General features: G+C 38.2%; 1 protein-coding gene and 1 long non-coding RNA gene across 4 annotated transcripts in view; one reads left to right on the top strand and one right to left on the bottom strand.

Annotated features, from left to right (window-relative positions):
* The first annotated feature begins 2747 nt into the window (after positions 1-2747).
* On the top strand, positions 2748-15091 carry LOC127956010 (gastrula zinc finger protein XlCGF8.2DB-like). 3 transcript variants are annotated; one of them, XM_052553757.1, is made up of 4 exons: positions 2748-4743; positions 5237-5362; positions 13098-13262; positions 14616-15091. In XM_052553757.1, the coding sequence occupies exons 1-4, from the start codon at positions 4662-4664 to the stop codon at positions 14705-14707; spliced, it is 465 nt and encodes a 154-aa protein (XP_052409717.1). In that variant the 5' UTR covers positions 2748-4661; the 3' UTR covers positions 14708-15091. The 3 variants fall into 3 exon arrangements, with proteins under 3 accessions (XP_052409717.1, XP_052409715.1, XP_052409716.1); XM_052553755.1 differs by having other exon boundaries at positions 2755-4743; positions 13098-14872; XM_052553756.1 differs by lacking the exon at positions 2748-4743 and having other exon boundaries at positions 5033-5362; positions 13098-14870.
* A 2399-nt stretch (positions 15092-17490) lies between these two features.
* The window catches only part of LOC127956117 (uncharacterized), a 4123-nt gene continuing 2374 nt past the window's right edge, over positions 17491-19239 (bottom strand). The window contains exon 2 of the long non-coding RNA XR_008153483.1: positions 17491-18738. This is a non-coding gene — a long non-coding RNA (uncharacterized LOC127956117). The remainder of the gene's footprint in view (positions 18739-19239) is intronic.

The following is a 19239-nucleotide window of genomic DNA, read 5'->3' as shown; positions in this document are numbered from 1 at the left end:
GAGATGTTTTTCTAACACCTGTTTTTTTCAAAATTTAACAGTAAAAAATTACCAGTCATATAGTTTTTTATATTGATTATATACTCCATCAGTTTTTCAAATTGGTATGTTTCGCCGGGCTGCTATCATCAGCATAACAGTGAATGCTAACAATGTGTTTGCTGATGTTATCTCCAAAGGGTAACATGTAAAGCGTGAAGAATAACGGCGCTAGTACTGAGCCTTGAGGTACTCCATGCTGCACTTGTAATCAATATGATACCTCTTTATTTACTGCTATGAATTGATGGCGGTCATATAAGTATGATTTAAACCATGCTAATGCACTTCCATTAATGCCAACAAAGTGTTCTAGTCTATGCAAAAGAATGTTGTGGTCAATAGTGTCGAACGCAGGACTTAGATTCAATAGCACTAATATAGAGTTACAACCACGATCAGATGATAAGAGCAGGTCATTTGTAACTCTAAGGAGAGCAGTCTCAGTACTATGATAAGGTCTAAATCTGAACTGAAAATCCTCAAAGATACCATTTTTCCCAAAGAAGGAATATAATTGTGAAAGAAAAGGGAGATTCGATATTGGTCTATAATTAACAAGTTCTCTGGGGTCAAGTTGTGTTTTTTTTATGAGAGGCTTAATAACATCCAGTTTGAAGGTTTTGGGGACATATCCTAATGACAATGAGGAATTAATATTAGTCAGAAGATGATCTATAACTACTGGAAGCACCTCTTTTAGAAGCTTAGATGGAATAAGGTCTAACATACATGTTGGTTTAGATCAGGGGTGGGGAACGTTGATCCTGGAGGGCCTGTGTCCCTGCAGAGTTAAGCTTCAACCTTGAAAAAAAAAAAAAAAAAACTACCTGCATCCTGAAGACCTTGGTTATCTTCAGGTGTGTTTGATTAGGGTTGAAGCTAAACTCTGCAGGGACACAGGCCTCCCAGGATCAACGTTCTCCACCCCCGGTTTAGATGATTTAACAAGTTTATACATTTCTTCCTCTCCTATAGTAGAGAAAGAGTGGAACTGTTCCTCAGGGGAGTAGTCCAATACAGTATTGTTCAAAATAATAGCAGTACAATGTGACTAACCAGAATAATCAAGGTTTTTCGTATATTTTTTTTATTGCTACGTGGCAAACAAGTTACCAGTAGGTTCAGTAGATTCTCAGAAAACAAATGAGACCCAGCATTCATGATATGCACGCTCTTAAGGCTGTGCAATTGGGCAATTAGTTGAATTAGTTGAAAGGGGTGTGTTCAAAAAAATAGCAGTGTGGCATTCAATCACTGAGGTCATCAATTTTGTGAAGAAACAGGTGTGAATCAGGTGGCCCCTATTTAAGGATGAAGCCAACACTTGTTGAACATGCATTTGAAAGCTGAGGAAAATGGGTCGTTCAAGACATTGTTCAGAAGAACAGCGTACTTTGATTAAAAAGTTGATTAGAGAGGGGAAAACCTATAAAGAGGTGCAAAAAATGATAGGCTGTTCAGCTAAAATGATCTCCAATGCCTTAAAATGGAGAGCAAAACCAGAGAGACGTGGAAGAAAACGGAAGACAACCATCAAAATGGATAGAAGAATAACCAGAATGGCAAAGGCTCAGCCAATGATCACCTCCAGGATGATCAAAGACAGTCTGGAGTTACCTGTAAGTACTGTGACAGTTAGAAGACGTCTGTGTGAAGCTAATCTATTTTCAAGAATCCCCCGCAAAGTCCCTCTGTTAAAAAAAAGGCATGTGCAGAAGAGGTTACAATTTGCCAAAGAACACATCAACTGGCCTAAAGAGAAATGGAGGAACATTTTGTGGACTGATGAGAGTAAAATTGTTCTTTTTGGGTCCAAGGGCCACAGGCAGTTTGTGAGACGACCCCCAAACTCTGAATTCAAGCCACAGTACACAGTGAAGACAGTGAAGCATGGAGGTGCAAGCATCATGATATGGGCATGTTTCTCCTACTATGGTGTTGGGCCTATTTATCGCATACCAGGGATCATGGATCAGTTTGCATATGTTAAAATACTTGAAGAGGTCATGTTGCCCTATGCTGAAGAGGACATGCCCTTGAAATGGTTGTTTCAACAAGACAATGACCCAAAACACACTAGTAAACGGGCAAAGTCTTGGTTCCAAACCAACAAAATTAATGTTATGTAGTGGCCAGCCCAATCTCCAGACCTTAATCCAATTGAGAACTTGTGGGGTGATATCAAAAATGCTGTTTCTGAAGCAAAACCAAGAAATGTGAATTAATTGTGGAATGTTGTTAAAGAATCATGGAGTGGAATAACAGCTGAGAAGTGCCACAAGTTGGTTGACTCCATGCCACACAGATGTCAAGCAGTTTTAAAAAACTGTGGTCATACAACTAAATATTAGTTTAGTGATTCACAGGATTGCTAAATCCCAGAAGAAAAAAAATGTTTGTACAAAATAGTTTTGAGTTTGTACAGTCAAAGGTAGACACTGCTATTTTTTTGAACACACCCCTTTCAACTAATTGCCCAATTGCACAGCCTTAAGAGCGTGCATATCATGAATGCTGGGTCTTGTTTGTTTTCTGACAATCTACTGAACCTACTGGTAACTTGTTTGCCACGTAGCAATAAAAAATATACTAAAAACCTTGATTATTCTGGTTAGTCACATTGTACTGCTATTATTTTGAACAATACTGTACATGCATGTAAAGTACTGTGACCAGAGCAGTAATAAAGCAGGTGCAGGTTAGATTGGTGGTGTGGAGTTCAGAAGTGTCACAGCCTCGGGGAAGAAGCTTTCTTGATCCTACTAGTGTGAGAGTGTAGGCTCCTGTAACGCCTGCCGGATGGAAGGAGGGTGAAAAGACCATGGTTAGGGTGAGGGGCATCCTTAATGACGTTTCTTGCCCTGCCCAGACAGCGCTTGTGATAAATGTTCTCAATGATAGTTAACTGAGTGCCTGTGATCTGTTGAGCAAATTTCAAGACCCGCTGGAGTGCTTTGTGGTCCGATACGGAATAATTGCTGTACCATACTTAGATGCAGTTTGTGAGTATGCTCTCAATGGTACAGCGGTAGAATTCCACAAGGATCCTGGGATTCAGGTGAACTTTCTTAAGGCCCCGTAAGAAGTAAAGGTGCTGCTGTGCCTTTTTGACTAGGGTGGAGGTGTAAAGGGACCAGGTGAGGTCATCTGAGATCTGGATGCCAAGGAACTTGAAACTCTGTTGATGTAGATGGGTGTGTGCGCATGACTCCTAGTCCACCTGAATTCCACAATGATCTCCTTAGTCTTCTGGGTGTTTAGTTCCAGATTGTTGGTGGCACACCACACAGCCAGGTGCTGCACCTCATCCCTGTAGACTCACTCATCATCATCCTTGATCAGACCTTCCACCATGGCGTCATCTGCAAATTTGATTATGGTGTTGGAGCCATATACAGGAACGCAATCATGGGTAAAGCGGGAGTACGGGAGAGGGCTCAGCACGCAGCCCTGTGGCACGCCGGTGTTCAGGGTGATGATGGAAGAGGAGAGGTTATCTAACTTAACAGACTGAGATCTGTTAGTCAGAAAATCTAGAATCCAGTTGCAGATGGGTGTGCTGATTCCAAGCTGGCTGAGCTGGCCGTTGAGATGGCTTCCTCTGTTGACCTATTGCGGGGATAGGCAAATTGGAATGGGTACAATAGCGATCGGCACATGACAAGGGTATCATGTAAAGATCCTGGAATGGCAATCTACACATCTATAGCTGCATCAAAGTCACTCTGCAGTAAAACTGAAGGAATTCAGTTCAGCTTATGTGTTTGCCACTTAAGAATGACATCTTACTAATTTCAGGAAAACACAACAATACAATACAAATAAATACAATATGAAGAGATAACAATTCTTTATTAATGATATTAATATTTAGAAACAACAAAAATATTTTTTTTAATAATAATTTAGAAATAAATGTGAAATGCTTTTTTGAATACATACTATATAACACAAACAGACAAACATACAACCTACAACTGTCCATCATTATCTCTAACCTGTGTGTGTCTCTCTCTCTCAATTTCAATTTCAATGTAGGTGTGCTTTATTGGCATAACAAAAACCGTACATTTGTTTTGCCAAAGCAGTTGCAGCTGGGCCGCTTACAAATAGTGTACATATGTATTAACAGAAAGAAAAAAGAATAATAGCAAAATAAAAATATATTAAAAGGATTAAACATTTAGTGCAAAATGAGTTGTAAGTTAAAAATAACAGAAATACTAATTAGAAATAATAAGAAAGTATTAGATTTACAGAGGCAAATATATATATATAGAGAGAGAGAGAGACCTGCCCTGATCTGATTTATCCAGCACATGTAGATTATGTTATGCCATATTATATATATAGACATGTGCATTTTTTTATTTGAGACATTAACGCGTCACCGGGACTTTTATTTTCGTCTGTCGTTTTGACGTCATAAGCATGCGCCGCGCTGCTCTGCATCTGTTGTGATTCGGCTGAGGAAAGGTTTGCGTTTTTACATTTAAAAGTGTTCAAAGTGTGCAACCCGCTTGCCGTTAAGGTAATTTAACTTCTTTCTTCTATTCTTTATTATTATTATTATTATTTTTTTTTTTACAAGCGATGTTAAATGGCTTAATTATCACTGAATGCAACATTGTAATACTTTGTCTAACATTAATAAACGTTGTTTTATGGGTAAAGCGCATCCACACGTGAATAACAGAAAAGGTGCGTCTCATTTTTCTCCCCAATTCGTCATCAGTAGAGTAAAATCGGCCTCGGTCATTTCATTCTTCATTAAAGTAGTAATGAAGAACCGGAGCTGTTCGAAACCACGAGTCAATTGAATCTATTGTTTAGTGAAATGATTCACTATTTTGAATCGCTCGAATCAGTCTGAATGCAACGAGAAGAACAAACACAAACATGTGAAAACAGCAATTATAGACTGCGAATGTTTTCACGAACATGCAATCTATTCATGTAATCTACAAATCGATAAGTACCTAATTTAAAACATAAAAACATAAACATGAAGTGTCTAATTAGCAATATTTTATAAATTTGTAATGTTGTGAGTGATTTTGGCTTATCAAGTCATTTAAGGCCATTAACCACCACTCTGACTTGTTTCTTTACCAGTGTGCTTCGCTGACTGTTGGGAGGCACTCCGATATTTTGGATTTATTTTTTATAACTATCATTATGTTCAAACACACAGGAGAAACTCCTGGTGAATCAACTGAGATCCACGTGACACACAGTTTAAAGATGACTTTTATTAAAGAGGAGAGTGAAGACCTGAAGATTGAAGAAGCGTTCAGAATCAAACAAGATGAACAAACAGGTCGGTTTTGTTTCACATTAGTAAGGCTCAAGTACACATTAATCAACACCTAACCAAAGATTTTCCAAGCACATTTTATCAACTCCAAACCATATCAATCTCCATAATTTATTTTCTTTTATGGAATAATTTATAAGTGATGTATAATTGTCTATGAAGGCATGAGGTGAAAAACTTAAGTGTGCAATGTGCTTTGAGCAAGTTTTCTTATAAAGTATAAAAGAGACCTAAATAAGACTGTAAAGTATGTATGTATGTATATATATATATATATATATATATATATATATATATATATATATTAGGGGTGTAACGATACGCGTATTCGTATTGAACCGTTCGGTACGACGCTTTCGGTTCGGTACGCGGTACGCATTATGTATACCGAACGGTTCGTTGGACTAATTCATTATATTAAAAAAAAAAAAAAAAAAAAAAAAAAGAGAGAAATATAATGATATGCGTTCAACAAGGTAGCCCAATAACCCAAACGACGTAACAGGCAACGCCCCTGACACTCCCGAAGAAGAAAAAAACACCAACTTATATGTTTATGTTAGGGTACTACTCAGTCAGGCGCTCGCTCACTCAGTACGCGCTGAAGGCTCGTTGCAAAATGGCCAATGTGTTTAACATACCAGAAAAAAGAAGATCCTCCAGTAACCAACAGGTCTGGTGTTTGGGTGCACTTTGGATTCCCTTTAAGCTATAATGGTGATGGCAAGAGAGTGGTGGATAAAAAAACAACGGTATGTCGCATCTGCAACATGACAGGGTACACCAGCGGGAATACAAAAAAAAAAAAAAAAAAACACCAGCGGGAAAACTTGAAACATGTCAACTCATTTACGCTGACATCACCTTATTGTGTCAGTATCTGGGAAAAGACGAAAAAAATGAGAAACAAGCACGCAACAAACTATCCCTGCAGCATTTAGACACCGGTATTATAGCTTACAGGGAATCCAAAGTGCACCCACACCAGACCTGTTGGTTATTTTAGGATCTTATATTTCTGGTCTGTTAAATGCATTCGACATTTTGCAACGAGCCTTCAGCGCGTGCTGAGTGAGCGAGCGCCTTAGGGGCCGTTCACATATCGCGCCTAAAAACGCGTGGAAAACGCTAAGCGCGTCTTTCTCCTCCTTTCCAAAGCGCTCGGGCAGAAGCGCTCATGAGGCGTCTGTCTTTGCTAAGCAACAATGACGTGCTCTCTCCATGAGACGCGGAAATTTCAGCGAATGATAAATGGATTTGCAAGCTCTAAAAATCGCTTGCAGTAGCTCTGCTACTAAATTTATTTCAAAATTGCAATCCATATACAACTGTGAACAGCTGTTCCTTCATCTTGGCTGAGTTTTCAACGTTGTTACGGGAAAGGATGAAGCTGATTGGTTAGTTCTTGTCACATGACCCGCGGTGCGCTTGCAGCATTCTGAAAAGTTGAGATGTTTTTACATTTTGCTGTATCTAAAACGTACCGAACCGAACCGAACCGTGACATCAGTGTATCGTATCGAACCGAACCGTGAATTTTGTGAACCGTTACACCCCTAATATATATGTATGTATGTATGTATGTATGTATATATATATATATATATATATATATATATATATGTGTGTTAAATGACTACTTATGATGTCATAAGCAATTAAGTTTTTGTTTGTAAGTATTATATTATGATTCTATTAATATTAGTACATTTATGTGTTCATTGTGGTTGAACGTATCTGCATGGATGTGCATTGTTTACACTAGGCTTAAGCTGCATTTACATCTTTAGACCATATCTGATTTTATTGGCCCGGCTGTTTACATTCAATTTATTATGGACATATAATTAACGTTGAGTGGATATTATTATTTGCCTGCATGGACAGCTGTAATGGATATTTTGCAGCACAAAATCTGACTGAATGGATAAAAACCTGAAAATAATGGTAATTTTCATTTGCTATTTTAGCTACAGATTAGACATATAATTTTAAAGTGAAATGAAGTTGTGCTGTAAGATTATATTTATTTGAATGAATTTGAACGAATTAACCGAAGAGAGAGAATGCGCAAGTAAGTAGCCTTGTAGTGAAGCTTGTTGGTTTTAATTGCAGTTAAAAGTTCGTCTTAATAAAATACAGTCAGTCAAACATGTGGAGAAAAACACACTGCTTAGTTGCAATATGTAGGAAAATCTGTGCTGTTAAGTGTTTTTACTATGTGATGTTATACAAAACATTTTTTAAAGGTAACTAAACCCCTGGTCAGAACCTGACTCCACCCACTGGCAATATTTGAAAAACGCTGAAAAGTGGGCAGAGCACAGCGGAGATAGAGGGGATGAACCGAGGGCGGGGCTGAGTGCGTGGGGCGTGAACCTGAGACACGCAGTGACGGATTGATTGACAGCTGCTGTCAGAGACGCTAAAATGGAGAGTGACTGTAATGACGCAAGTAGCTTAGCAACAGAGCATTCATTTGAAGTAGAGGACTTTTCTCCCCCACATTTACCTGAAGTGGAGGATGTAGAGGTGTCTGTGGCCTGAGCCATATTAATTATTCAAACTGCAGTCTTATTAACTCCCGCACCGCGCCGCTTTTCAGCGTGAGCTGTGTGGAGAAGCCCATTTCCACCTCCACTGCGTTGGAGAAGCAATCCTGCGTAAAATGCCGTTTGCACACTCAAGCTCCAGGCGGGAACTCGCGGTCTTCCAGGCCAAGTGCATGCAACCACTGGTGCCTAATTTTAAAGTCTGCTGGAAAACTGCAATCCAGCAGTGCTGTCGCAACCAGCAACACTACACCTACGTACCATCCTGACCACTGTAAATAAATACAAATCTACGCTAACTTGAAGCTATCTTAACTGATGAAATACTATGCTACTAACTAACTATGCTTCTAACAATACAAACGTTACACTAACGACTATGCTAATTAACTACATAGGCTACACAAAATAATCTAAAGTATATAAATGCTATGGTAAATAGATGCTATAATAGTCTTTCCTGGTCGTTTTCTTGCAATTCCAACTCCTGACTCACAGTCATTTTGACGGAACAAGATGGTTTTATACTGCCAAGGGCGTGGTAGCCCGCGCTAAGGGGCGTAATGAGCTGGAAACTGCTCACATCACCTGCCACCGCTTACGTCACTTGCCACCGCAACATACAATAGGAAAAATCAACTGCAGTATCCACCACTGTAAGCCATGAACAAATGAAGAGGTGGATAATAAAAACATGGTCTGTAAGCATTGTCACACTGTTCTTAAATATTCTAACAACACAACTAACTTGCACAACCACCTAGCTCGACACCATGCAGATCTAATGCAGCAAAAACAATCCAGCGTGGCTAAGCCGGTTGATTCTAAACAGACACGACTCGACAAAGCCTTTCACTGTAAATTTCCTTCAGGCTCCGTTCGTGCACAGAAGATAACATTTGTTTTTATAACAATACACCATACTTTCACCCATAACGATTAATTAAAACGGTTAAATGGGTAAATACATATTTGTTATACTTAATTTTCTTTTCTGGCATAATTGTTAAAACACAGGACATTGGCATTGTTGTTAAATCTCTCGACATGCTTATTCTGTGCATTTTGAGCACGTTTTGTCAAATCACATTAATTTTGTTCATCAAAAGTGTGCTTTCACTTTAATTGAACGTGAGCAAAAATAGACCGAACGCCGAAACCCCCGCTGCACTGCTGTTCACGCGACGCTCCTGCTTGATGCTCACACGCTGCTCCTGGTCCCGGTGTGAATGCACTCATTGATTAACTTGGACGCCGAAAAAAAAAAAAGCACTGCTCGCGTGCCGCTCACGCTTGCAGTGTGAAAGAGGGGTTACGCTCATATAGTGTTGTTGATACATGGTCAACACACTTGAGCCACGGTACACTATACCTACGCGTAAACGCATTACAGAAATGGCCATGCCAAAGCTTTACATGTAGGTATAGATGGAGGTTTTGGAGTTCTTAATGTCGGTGGAAAAAGTGGAGCTTACCTGCGATGGCTGGACCTTGAGAGCAACCGACCCGTACGTAACCATCGCGTCTCATTTTATTTCAACTGATTGGGTTTTTGTGTCAAACATCCTGCAGACCAGAGCACTCTTTGAAAGCCACACAGGGAACAATATTGCTAAATTGCTCACCAAGGCAATGAATGAATGGGGTTTGAATGACAAAGTGCAAGCAGTTGTAACAGATAACGCAGCTACGAGAAGTTAGACTGACAGAGACATCGCACAGAGACATTGCACATGTTTTGCACATGTCCTAAACTTGGCATCACAGGCTGCTCCCGAGATGCCTGCAGTATCAATGCTTCTAGCCAGACTGAGTCGGATCTCCGCATTTTTCCACCGGAGCACCATAGCCAGCCACAAACAAAAAACCCCCCAGAAACTGCTGGTCCTGCCACAGCACAAGTTAATGACCGATGTACCAACACATTGGAAAAGTGCATTTGACATGGTGGAAAGATTTTTAGAACAGCAAGCTGCTATCTCTGCTGCACTATTGCCCCTGCGATAAGAAAACAAGAGAAAGATCTGAGCTCCCTTAAAGAGGCAGACATAACAGCAGCAGAGGCTGTTGCATTGGCTCTGAAGCCGCTCAAGAACCCCAACTCTCTCTGTCATCGTCCCTCTGAGAGCAAGGCTTCTGGAAGAGGTGCATCCGGCCCCAAGTGATCCTGAGATGGTGAAGGAGATGAAATCTGCTGTGCATCAGGATCTCCAGAAAAGGTATTTATTATCATTGACACTTTATTATGAGACAGTTGTTTTGAATTATTCTAATTTCATAATGATAATTTTAATATATTTTTTGTAATAGAAATGTATTACATTCATTTTAAGGTACACAGGCTTAAAGGATCAACTCTACTTAGCTTCTGCCTTGGACCCACGCTTTAAGGCCCTGCCTTTTTTGACTGATGATGAGCGTGAGGAAGTCTTCGCCCAATTCACTGATAACAAGACACTGGCAACTGAAAAAAGCTCAGTAATTACTGTATAGTGTGAATAAAAACTATGTATTTTTATTATTGATACACCGCAATTATGAATTTAAACCTAACTATATTTTTATATACACTATTTCGAAAAGGGTGATAACTATTTACAATACAATTCTTTTGGCCTCTGCATTTATTGGTCAACTCTGTTGAGAAAGCAGTGAAGCAGAACCAACTGAGGACTCTGGACCCCCAACCAAGAAGAAAAGAGACTCTTGTGCATTAGCAGATCTCCTTGGGCAGACAAAAACTTCAGAAGCAGACTCCATAAAAATGAGATGATGCAGTAGATGAGGTGATGAAGTACAAAGAGGTAAAACCAGTACCACCCAGAACTATTCCACTCAGCTGGTGGAAGGAACATGAGGTGGAATTCCCTCTTAGGTCATACCAAGCTAAGTGATACCTCTGTATTCCTGGTAGTAGTGTACGAGCTGAGAGAGTCTTCTCAACAGCTGGTGACATTGTCACAGCCCAGAGAAGTGCACTGACGCCTGAGCAAACAAAAACCTGCATGTGCACTAGTTTGATAACAAATGCTTCAGAGTTAAAATGTTATTGTACTAAAAGGTTATGAGCTATATGATGGAAATGTCTGTAATGTATCCCACATAGGCACAGTAAATAAGCCAAAGGTTCTCTGATCAGCTTATGTTTACATTTCTTTTATAACTTGAATGTATAGGAAGAAATATACTTTCTGCTACTTACAGTTACATGCACTTTAGAGGTGTTAATAAAGCACCTGTTTGTTATAGTTGTTATTTGTATTCAACACATGTACAATATTGTACAGTTTGTTCTTCTAAATAAACCATGACAGGAAACATGCTGGGGTCAATTTGTTCTTAAACATTGGTAATACTGCACACATTATTTAAAAATATACTCAAGTTCTTAATTACGTGTGTATTTACTTATTATTGAATCGATATCGAAGCTGATAAATCAATATCCAATCAAAATCGAATCAAAGCCTCAAGAATCGAAATCGAATTGTTAAATCCCTAACGATACCCAGCCCTGCTTTCCACATGCACAAGCTTTGATGAGGTATCTCATTGTCTGGACAATAGGTGCGTTTACATGGACAATTTTTGCTTCCATCAGAATGAATTCATTTTGATTAACAAATCCGAATGTGGTGTTTACATGAACGCTAAATAAAGTGATCGGGATGATATGCGCGTTAATGTCAGAAGTTTCTGATTGGATTTACTCTTTTGACATGTGCACAATGCATGAATATATAGAGTTTCCCATTGCTGTCGCATACTGTTTTAAAAGCACAGGTGATATTTTTCTACTTATAACAAAAATGCAAACGAACAGACACACAGAGATTCCTGCCTTTATTAGAGAAAATAATATGTTTAGCCCCCTCCCTCCGAAACGTATGATATTTGGTTTTGATTATTACTGAAATTTTGAAGCTCAAAAAAAATTATTGGGACCATCCCTAGTCTTTATGGGTCAATGTGCCACCTTTGCATTGTAGTGATGCAGAATTCTGACGGAAATCATATACGTGTTTAGATGTACATCGGATGACCAGATATTTAATATGTTTCCTATTAGAATCCACATTTGGAAGTGGGCCAGATTTGATGCGTAAAAAACAGATCTTGTGTGGATTTTTGTGTTTGCACATATGCAACAAATTCAGTGTCTAATGTCTGCAAAAAAATCTGATTTTTTGTACCAGTGTAAACACAGCCATAGTTGTGACTCTCAAACAATCTCTCACATTTTAGAAGGACTTCAATAGATTAAAATTACTATTCATCCCATGTTATGTGCCTCACTCCGCCAACTTGTAGAGATTTGTGCAGTTTTTTACAAGCTGTGTGGAAATGTAACGTATCATAATCAGACCAGTGAAAACAAATGAAAATGTCCCATAAGGGAACTGTATACAAGGAGAAAAGCAGAAGACCTAATACTGAGCCCTGTGGCACACAATACTTGTGTTTGATGAAACATCCTCATTCACACAAACAAAGTTTTAGCAGTCAGATAGATGAGACCTAAACCATGCTAATGATTGTCCATTAATGCCAACATAGTTCTCAAGCTATCCAAGAAAATGTTGTAGTTTATGCTGTCAAAAGAACTAATGACATTAGAAGAAAGTTGTCACTGTAATTGGGAGGTTTCTGTGCTATTATAGGGCTGAAATACTGACTGAAGTACCATTTCTCAGCAAAACTGAACATGGTTGAGGGCACTGTAATAAACAAATTATCCTGGTAAAGTGATAAGGGGGTTTGATAACTGCCAGCTGTGCTTGACTGAAGTTTTTTTTAGATGTGTCCTAAAGAAAGCAAACATTTATACTTAATATTGTGAAGTGATTCTGAGATAAGCAACTTCTGTTTCTGTAGCTTAGTGGGTATAGGATCTAGCATACATGTTGGCTTTGTTGCTTTAAAATGATAGTTCATGCAAAAATGACCTTTCTGTGACCATTAACTTCGACTCCACTTGTTCCAAGCCTGTATGGAAATCAAAATACATAATAGCTACCATCAATTGTTAAGTAACCAGCATTCTACAAAATATCTTATTTTGTGTTCAATAGAACAAAGTAAATGTTTGGGTGAACTATCCCTTCAATGCTTCAGGTTGGTTTTGATGTAAGTTGCGGAGTGCCATTAAACTTGTGTTAACTTTTATTTGTCTTTTTTCACTTTAGACCAGATGGTGCTGAAAGTGGAGAGCCGAGAACTGAATGAGACGGAGGAGAAAGATCAGTATGAGAAACACCATCATTTCATGACTGGAGAGAATTCCACTCAGAATGAAAAGATTTCCGTTCAGAAAACCACGTCGAATAGTTCTTTTACTTGCCATCAATGTGGTAAGAGTTTCACTCAAAAACAAAGCCTTAAAATCCACATGAGAATTCATACCGGAGAAAAGCCTTTCACCTGTCAACAGTGTGGACTGAGTTTTACACATAAAGAAAACCTTAATACCCACATAAGAGTTCACACTGGAGAAAAGCCTTACAAATGCCAACACTGTGGACAGAGTTTTGCACATAAAGGAAACTGTAATGCCCACATGAGAATTCACACTGGTGAGAAACCTTTTACCTGCACACTTTGTCGGAAGAGCTACTCACGAAAAGAATGTCTCAAGACTCATATGCGAGTTCACATTGGAGAGAAGCCATTTGTATGTGGTCAGTGTGGAAAGAGTTTCAGATGTAAAGAAAACCTCAATCAGCACATGAAGATTCACACAAGAGAGAACTGTTTTAAATGTAATGAGTGTAGGAGAAGTTTCACAGATGGGAATGACCTGATGATTCACTTAAAAACTCACACCAGGGAGAAGCCTTTCATGTGCCATCACTGTGGAAAGGCTTGGACAAGCAAATCAATCCTTGAGATTCACATTAGAACTCACACTGGAGAAAGGCCTTTCACATGTCCACATTGTGAAAAAGGTTTCACACACAAAGGAAACCTTAACATGCACATGAGAATTCACACTGGAGAGAAGGCTTACACTTGTCTAAAGTGTGAAAAGAGTTTCACATATCCAAGAGATCTAAAATGTCATTTGCAAACTCATTCTGGAAAGCAACTGTAGTATTAATCAGTGTGGCAGGAGATTGACAAAATACAGCAGTTTCAGAAATCACTTGCACTTTGGAGGAAGACCATTTACATTTAATCATGGTAATAAAAAACTATCACGCATTATCACTTTTAGATACACCTGAACTCATACTCATACAGTGAGACCCCTGATTTTAGTACATTTATGACACCGTTCGAATACTGAAAGCGAAGTGACGTGATGTGGGCAAAATTGGTGACCCATATTTAAAATTTGTGCTCTGCATTTAACCGATCCAAGTGCACAAACACAGTAGTGAACACACACCCAGAGAAATGGGCAGCAATATTGCTGTGGCACCTGGGGAGCAGTTGAGGGATTTGGTGCATTGCTCAGTGGTCTCACCTCAGTCATGGTATTGAGGGTGTAAGAAAGTGCTGGTCATTTACTCCCCACACTGACAATTCCAGCCGGACCCGAGACTCAAACCAGTAACAAGTGGAAGGAAAAAGCACAAGTCAATAAGCTTTCGGACATTATCTTACCTTTTTTTTTTTTTTTTTACCTTACTTTTGATCATAAGGTTCCTAAATTATGGTTAGGTTCACATGAAGACAGGCTGTGTTTGTCTTCTCCACTTTAGTTCTGTTCTCTGGGCTGATGGAGAAAAACACCTTGGGAAAGAATAAAACAGGCTTTGGTTGGCCTACTAGAGGAAAAGTCTTGGGTTCCTGAGAAAAGAATTGCATCTTCAAGTGTGTAAGAGATGTTTCTTGTTTGTGCTCTATAAAATTGTTTCTTTTGTTCTTTAATAAATACAAGTCTGAGTCACATTGCGCTTGTCTACAGTCTCGTAATTTGTGTGCAACGTGTCCTCTGCATAAAGCCAGGCTCACACTTTGTGATTTTTAAAAGTCCTTTAGGATTGTACTTGTCAGACTGTACAAACATGATGATCATGTCACACTGTGGGATCTCTGTTGTCATTAATGTCCGACTCTACGGCAGTCAAGACACGTTAAAAATAGGTGTGAGCAAGAAAACATGTCCCGAGATTTACATTATCAACTCGTACACATTCAGTGACTTTGAATTTGTGCATTTAGTAGAAATCTCTAGCATTAATTCTGATCATGGCTAGTCTTGAAAAATTAAGACAGTTTGACGTTTATCTTAGGGAAAATCACACTGAAGGTCTGTGTGCCAAATCATGTGATTTCCAGAATTTCGTCTGAGGTAAAATGTTATCGCAATGGTCATTATTGGCTGTCGGTGAACATCTCAAACCAGCGATCAAAGACTACAGATTTTAGTATAGTCTTATAGAAATCATTTAGGATTTTCCAAAATTTGTCTCAGACGATGAAACATTGGCCGAAATCTCACAGTTTGAGCCGGGCTTAACAGAACATTTTCACCCACTCACTTACTCTGTATCTGGATGCATGAACTGTTGCAGTTTATTCAGTGAATGTTTGGCAATGCACATATACGTGTTTTAATATATTTCCACTTTTTCTTATCACACTTTTCAAAAAAAGAAACGCTCAATGGAATCATTTCTTCTGGATGTTTTTTTTTTTTCTGAGTATTTGTCCCTCCTATTTGTTTTGCCAATAAACAGAGATCCAAAGAAAAAAGTAATGTCTTTTCCTTCCTGTGGGTAGTGATCTGTACATTTAGGAGTTTTTTTTCTTCTTGTTTTTCTTAGTATTGACTGATGGAGCAAGAAAGTGGTCTATTTCTTGTTATTGTGATGTAAAATAAAATAAATATATGAACAATTTTAAAAATAAAGACACCAGGAGATTTCATTGAATCCAAACACACATTCAGCCCCCTTTCCTTTCCTGCAGATTCCTTTATATGTCACTGATACATCATCCTCTTAATTCAGCCTCCCAATAACTGCGTCCAGACAGATGCTCCCTACACTGGACAAGACGCTTGTTAAATCTCTCTGGATGATCTGGGTAAGGCTGATCCTCGTCCACATATGTCACCTTACTGTTCTCCTCCAACAGAATGAGCTTAGTGTTTGCTGTATCTGGATCCAGAAAAGAACAAGAATTACAAATATAAGAAGCTATAGCAATATTAACGACAAACAAAAACTAATTAATTTAGGCTAAAACCAAACTGAAACCAATGTTGAGTCTCTCATTCGACACAAAATCAAATGTTTCCATATCCACGATGTATGTGAATGCCAAATGATTATAAAAATAGCCTAGCTATGTTTACAGTGTTTATTATAGCCTAAGTGAGAAAGTGGTGTTCTTTAAAGGGGTCATGACATGGGTTTTTTTATTTTATTATTATGGTCCCCAAGGTGCAATTATAGTATTACTATAGTAAAAAAAAAAAAAAAACTTTTAAAATGTAGTGAATTATGACATTTTCCCACCCTGTTTCTCATCCTTTGATTCAAACAGTCTGTTTTGGGTTGTTTCCCCTTTAAGAGTTCAGTGTTAACGCCCACTGTTATGATTGGCTAACGACATTTGACAGAACATTTGCGGATTGAGCGTAACTGTTTAGTAGCGGGTGATGCATTCGAAGCGATGGCTCTTGCGATGATAAAACCTTATATGTTTGAGCCGGAATCAGATGAGGAATCAGAGGAAAATGAACCATCACCACAACAACGAACACTGGATCAGCCCGTGTCCACATGGAAAGTGAAACTATTTTGAATTAATAAAAAAATTGTAACCCGAGACACTTGAAAACGGATTATTGTTGCATAATTATTCTATAGCTTAATATGCTAACAGTTTAACATTATTTACCTAATTTCAATGAAATGATGGGGTGTACCAAGGACAAAAATGCATGAACAGGCCATATTTGAAGATGCAGCATTGATGAGGCAACATTTTTAATCCTACTAGAAAGGCGACATATTTTCAAGATTCTCTTATACAAATGTGTTTATATTAGCCAGTGATTAAAAGTAATATTGTTAATACCCTTAAATGACAATTCTACATTTTCCCTGACGTCAGGATCTTTCGGCAGCGTATTCAAAGATGTTGTTTGTCCACAGCCAGGAACAGCACATCTGCATGGCATTGTAATTTTCCTGTACACAGACCCACTCGCTGTCCGTCGACTGAACACTTGTGAGGTAAGCCTTACAATATGGTAAAATACCATATTGGTCTCAGCGACGTACCACATAACGTTCCAGTGACGTAACTTTGTGATTCCCATATCCGTCATGGCGACGTTATAGTGGAACGTCGCTGGAACGTGATGAGTATGTCCTGACGACCAAACTGGCACGTTATGAGGACGTGACATTACAGGATCATATTGGTAATTCATATTTTCACCTCACCATTACCTTGAAATACATAAAGAACTAATAAACTCAATCCATCTCTGGTGCAAAAATAAACCTTATGTAATCTAATTATAGGGGATTCATAGTTAATACATTATTTACATACACGCAATGCAAACAAATACAAAAACATTACATTCTAATATAAAATAGACAAAAACACACTGCATTCATTCACAAATCAATATTTATTCAGCACTACTTTCTACAAATACGAAGCCAAAACATTTTGAACATCGCACCTGTTCTTTAAACATGCAAAATGTTACTAAGTTATGAGCACAGAAAACTAAACACATCAATTCATAGATTACACAATATAAACAATAGAAAATTTTTGTCTTAAAGATGGGGAGATGGTTAATGACGTTATTAGTGAAAATTAAAAATAATTATCAGTAAACTTATTGATACAACATAATTTAGTGCAACAAAAAATACATGATAAATAGATATGAAACAATTCAGCAGATACTGCACCGAGATACTGCACAAAGTAAAACTGTGAGCGTCATATATGAGGCTCCTGGTATAAATGTCTGATGGTGATGTGCTTTAATTACACGACATGCAGGAAAAAATTTAGGCTAATTCATGCGCACGATTTTCTATTTCATTCCCTCGATTTGCTAAAACGTGTACACTATTTATACATCAAGAGAACGAATTAGTAAATTGTGCATACGATTTAGCAAATCAATGAAATGTAAAAGTAATCGTGCACGTTTTAGTACATAGAGGGAACGAATTAGTAAATCATGGACATGATTTCTTTCTTTTTCTTTCATGTCATGATCAGGGCTCTGTGCTCACTATCAGAGGATAAACCTAAACAATATAACAATTACCAAAGAACCATAATTTTTGAGCTTCTCAGAAGAAAAACATTCATAAAGCGTAAAGATATGAAAAATGAACAATATAGAGATTTCTAGCATCTCTCCTGTATTATTTGACCCACCCGAAAAAACAAATTCTTTTAAGAAAATAAGCATATCGACTTTCTCAGAAGAATCTGTGATCTGTGATTACTGACTGTGGAGAAGACTCTTTCAGACAGTGCTGAGGAGGCAGAGTTAGGTGCTGGACAGCTGATAGAGAAGAGGAAGAGGGTGTTTCTTACCCCAGCAGCAGAAGACAGGCTCTTCTGAGGGAAGGACAGGAGGCTTGATGCAGTGTTTTGCTGTAGAACAAGGCTTCTTCTCAGCACCTGATCTTCTTCAGAAAAGAGTTCCTCTAGTGTAGAGTCAGACACTCAGACTTCTTGCAAACTGGAATCTTTTAATAACATTTAGCATATTATTGTAGTCATGTTCATTGTTTTTATTATAACACATGGCAAGCTTATGAGAAAATTGTTAAACGTGTTCTTCCTCCTCTTCTTCATCCTGGACCTGCACTGTCAACATCCTCTGAGCTGAAAGGGAGGTTCATCTTGTTAATGTTGCTCATGTATGTTCACAACCAGTCAAAAATCTGGAATATTTTCTTTATGGTTTTCAAGAGAAGTCTCTTCTACTCACCAAGGCTAGATTAATTTGATAAAAAATTTTTTTTTAAAGTAATTGTAAAATAAATAAATAATAGAAAACAGAAAGAAAGAAATAACAGTTTTCATACTCTTTTTTGAATATACTTAAACATATTTATTGAAATAATTATAAGGCAAAGCTGAATTTTTCAGTATCTTTACTCCAGTCTGCAGTGTCACATGATCTTTTTCATATACTGATTTGCTGATCGGGAAACATTGCTGATTATCACAAATCAGTGCATTTACATGCACCCAATCGCATTATTGCCGCTAAGATCAAAGTGTACATCTGCTCATGACATACATGATGTGAATCACATCTGCAGTTAGCTTACTACGGTTGTTAGTTCCACTGAACTCTATTGGTAAAGAAGGAACTTGTGA

The sequence above is a fragment of the Carassius gibelio genome, chromosome B4 (genome assembly GCF_023724105.1).
Source record: "Carassius gibelio isolate Cgi1373 ecotype wild population from Czech Republic chromosome B4, carGib1.2-hapl.c, whole genome shotgun sequence".
NCBI classification, from domain to species: Eukaryota; Metazoa; Chordata; class Actinopteri; order Cypriniformes; family Cyprinidae; genus Carassius; species Carassius gibelio.
This window is presented reverse-complemented; position numbering and strand designations above follow the sequence as displayed.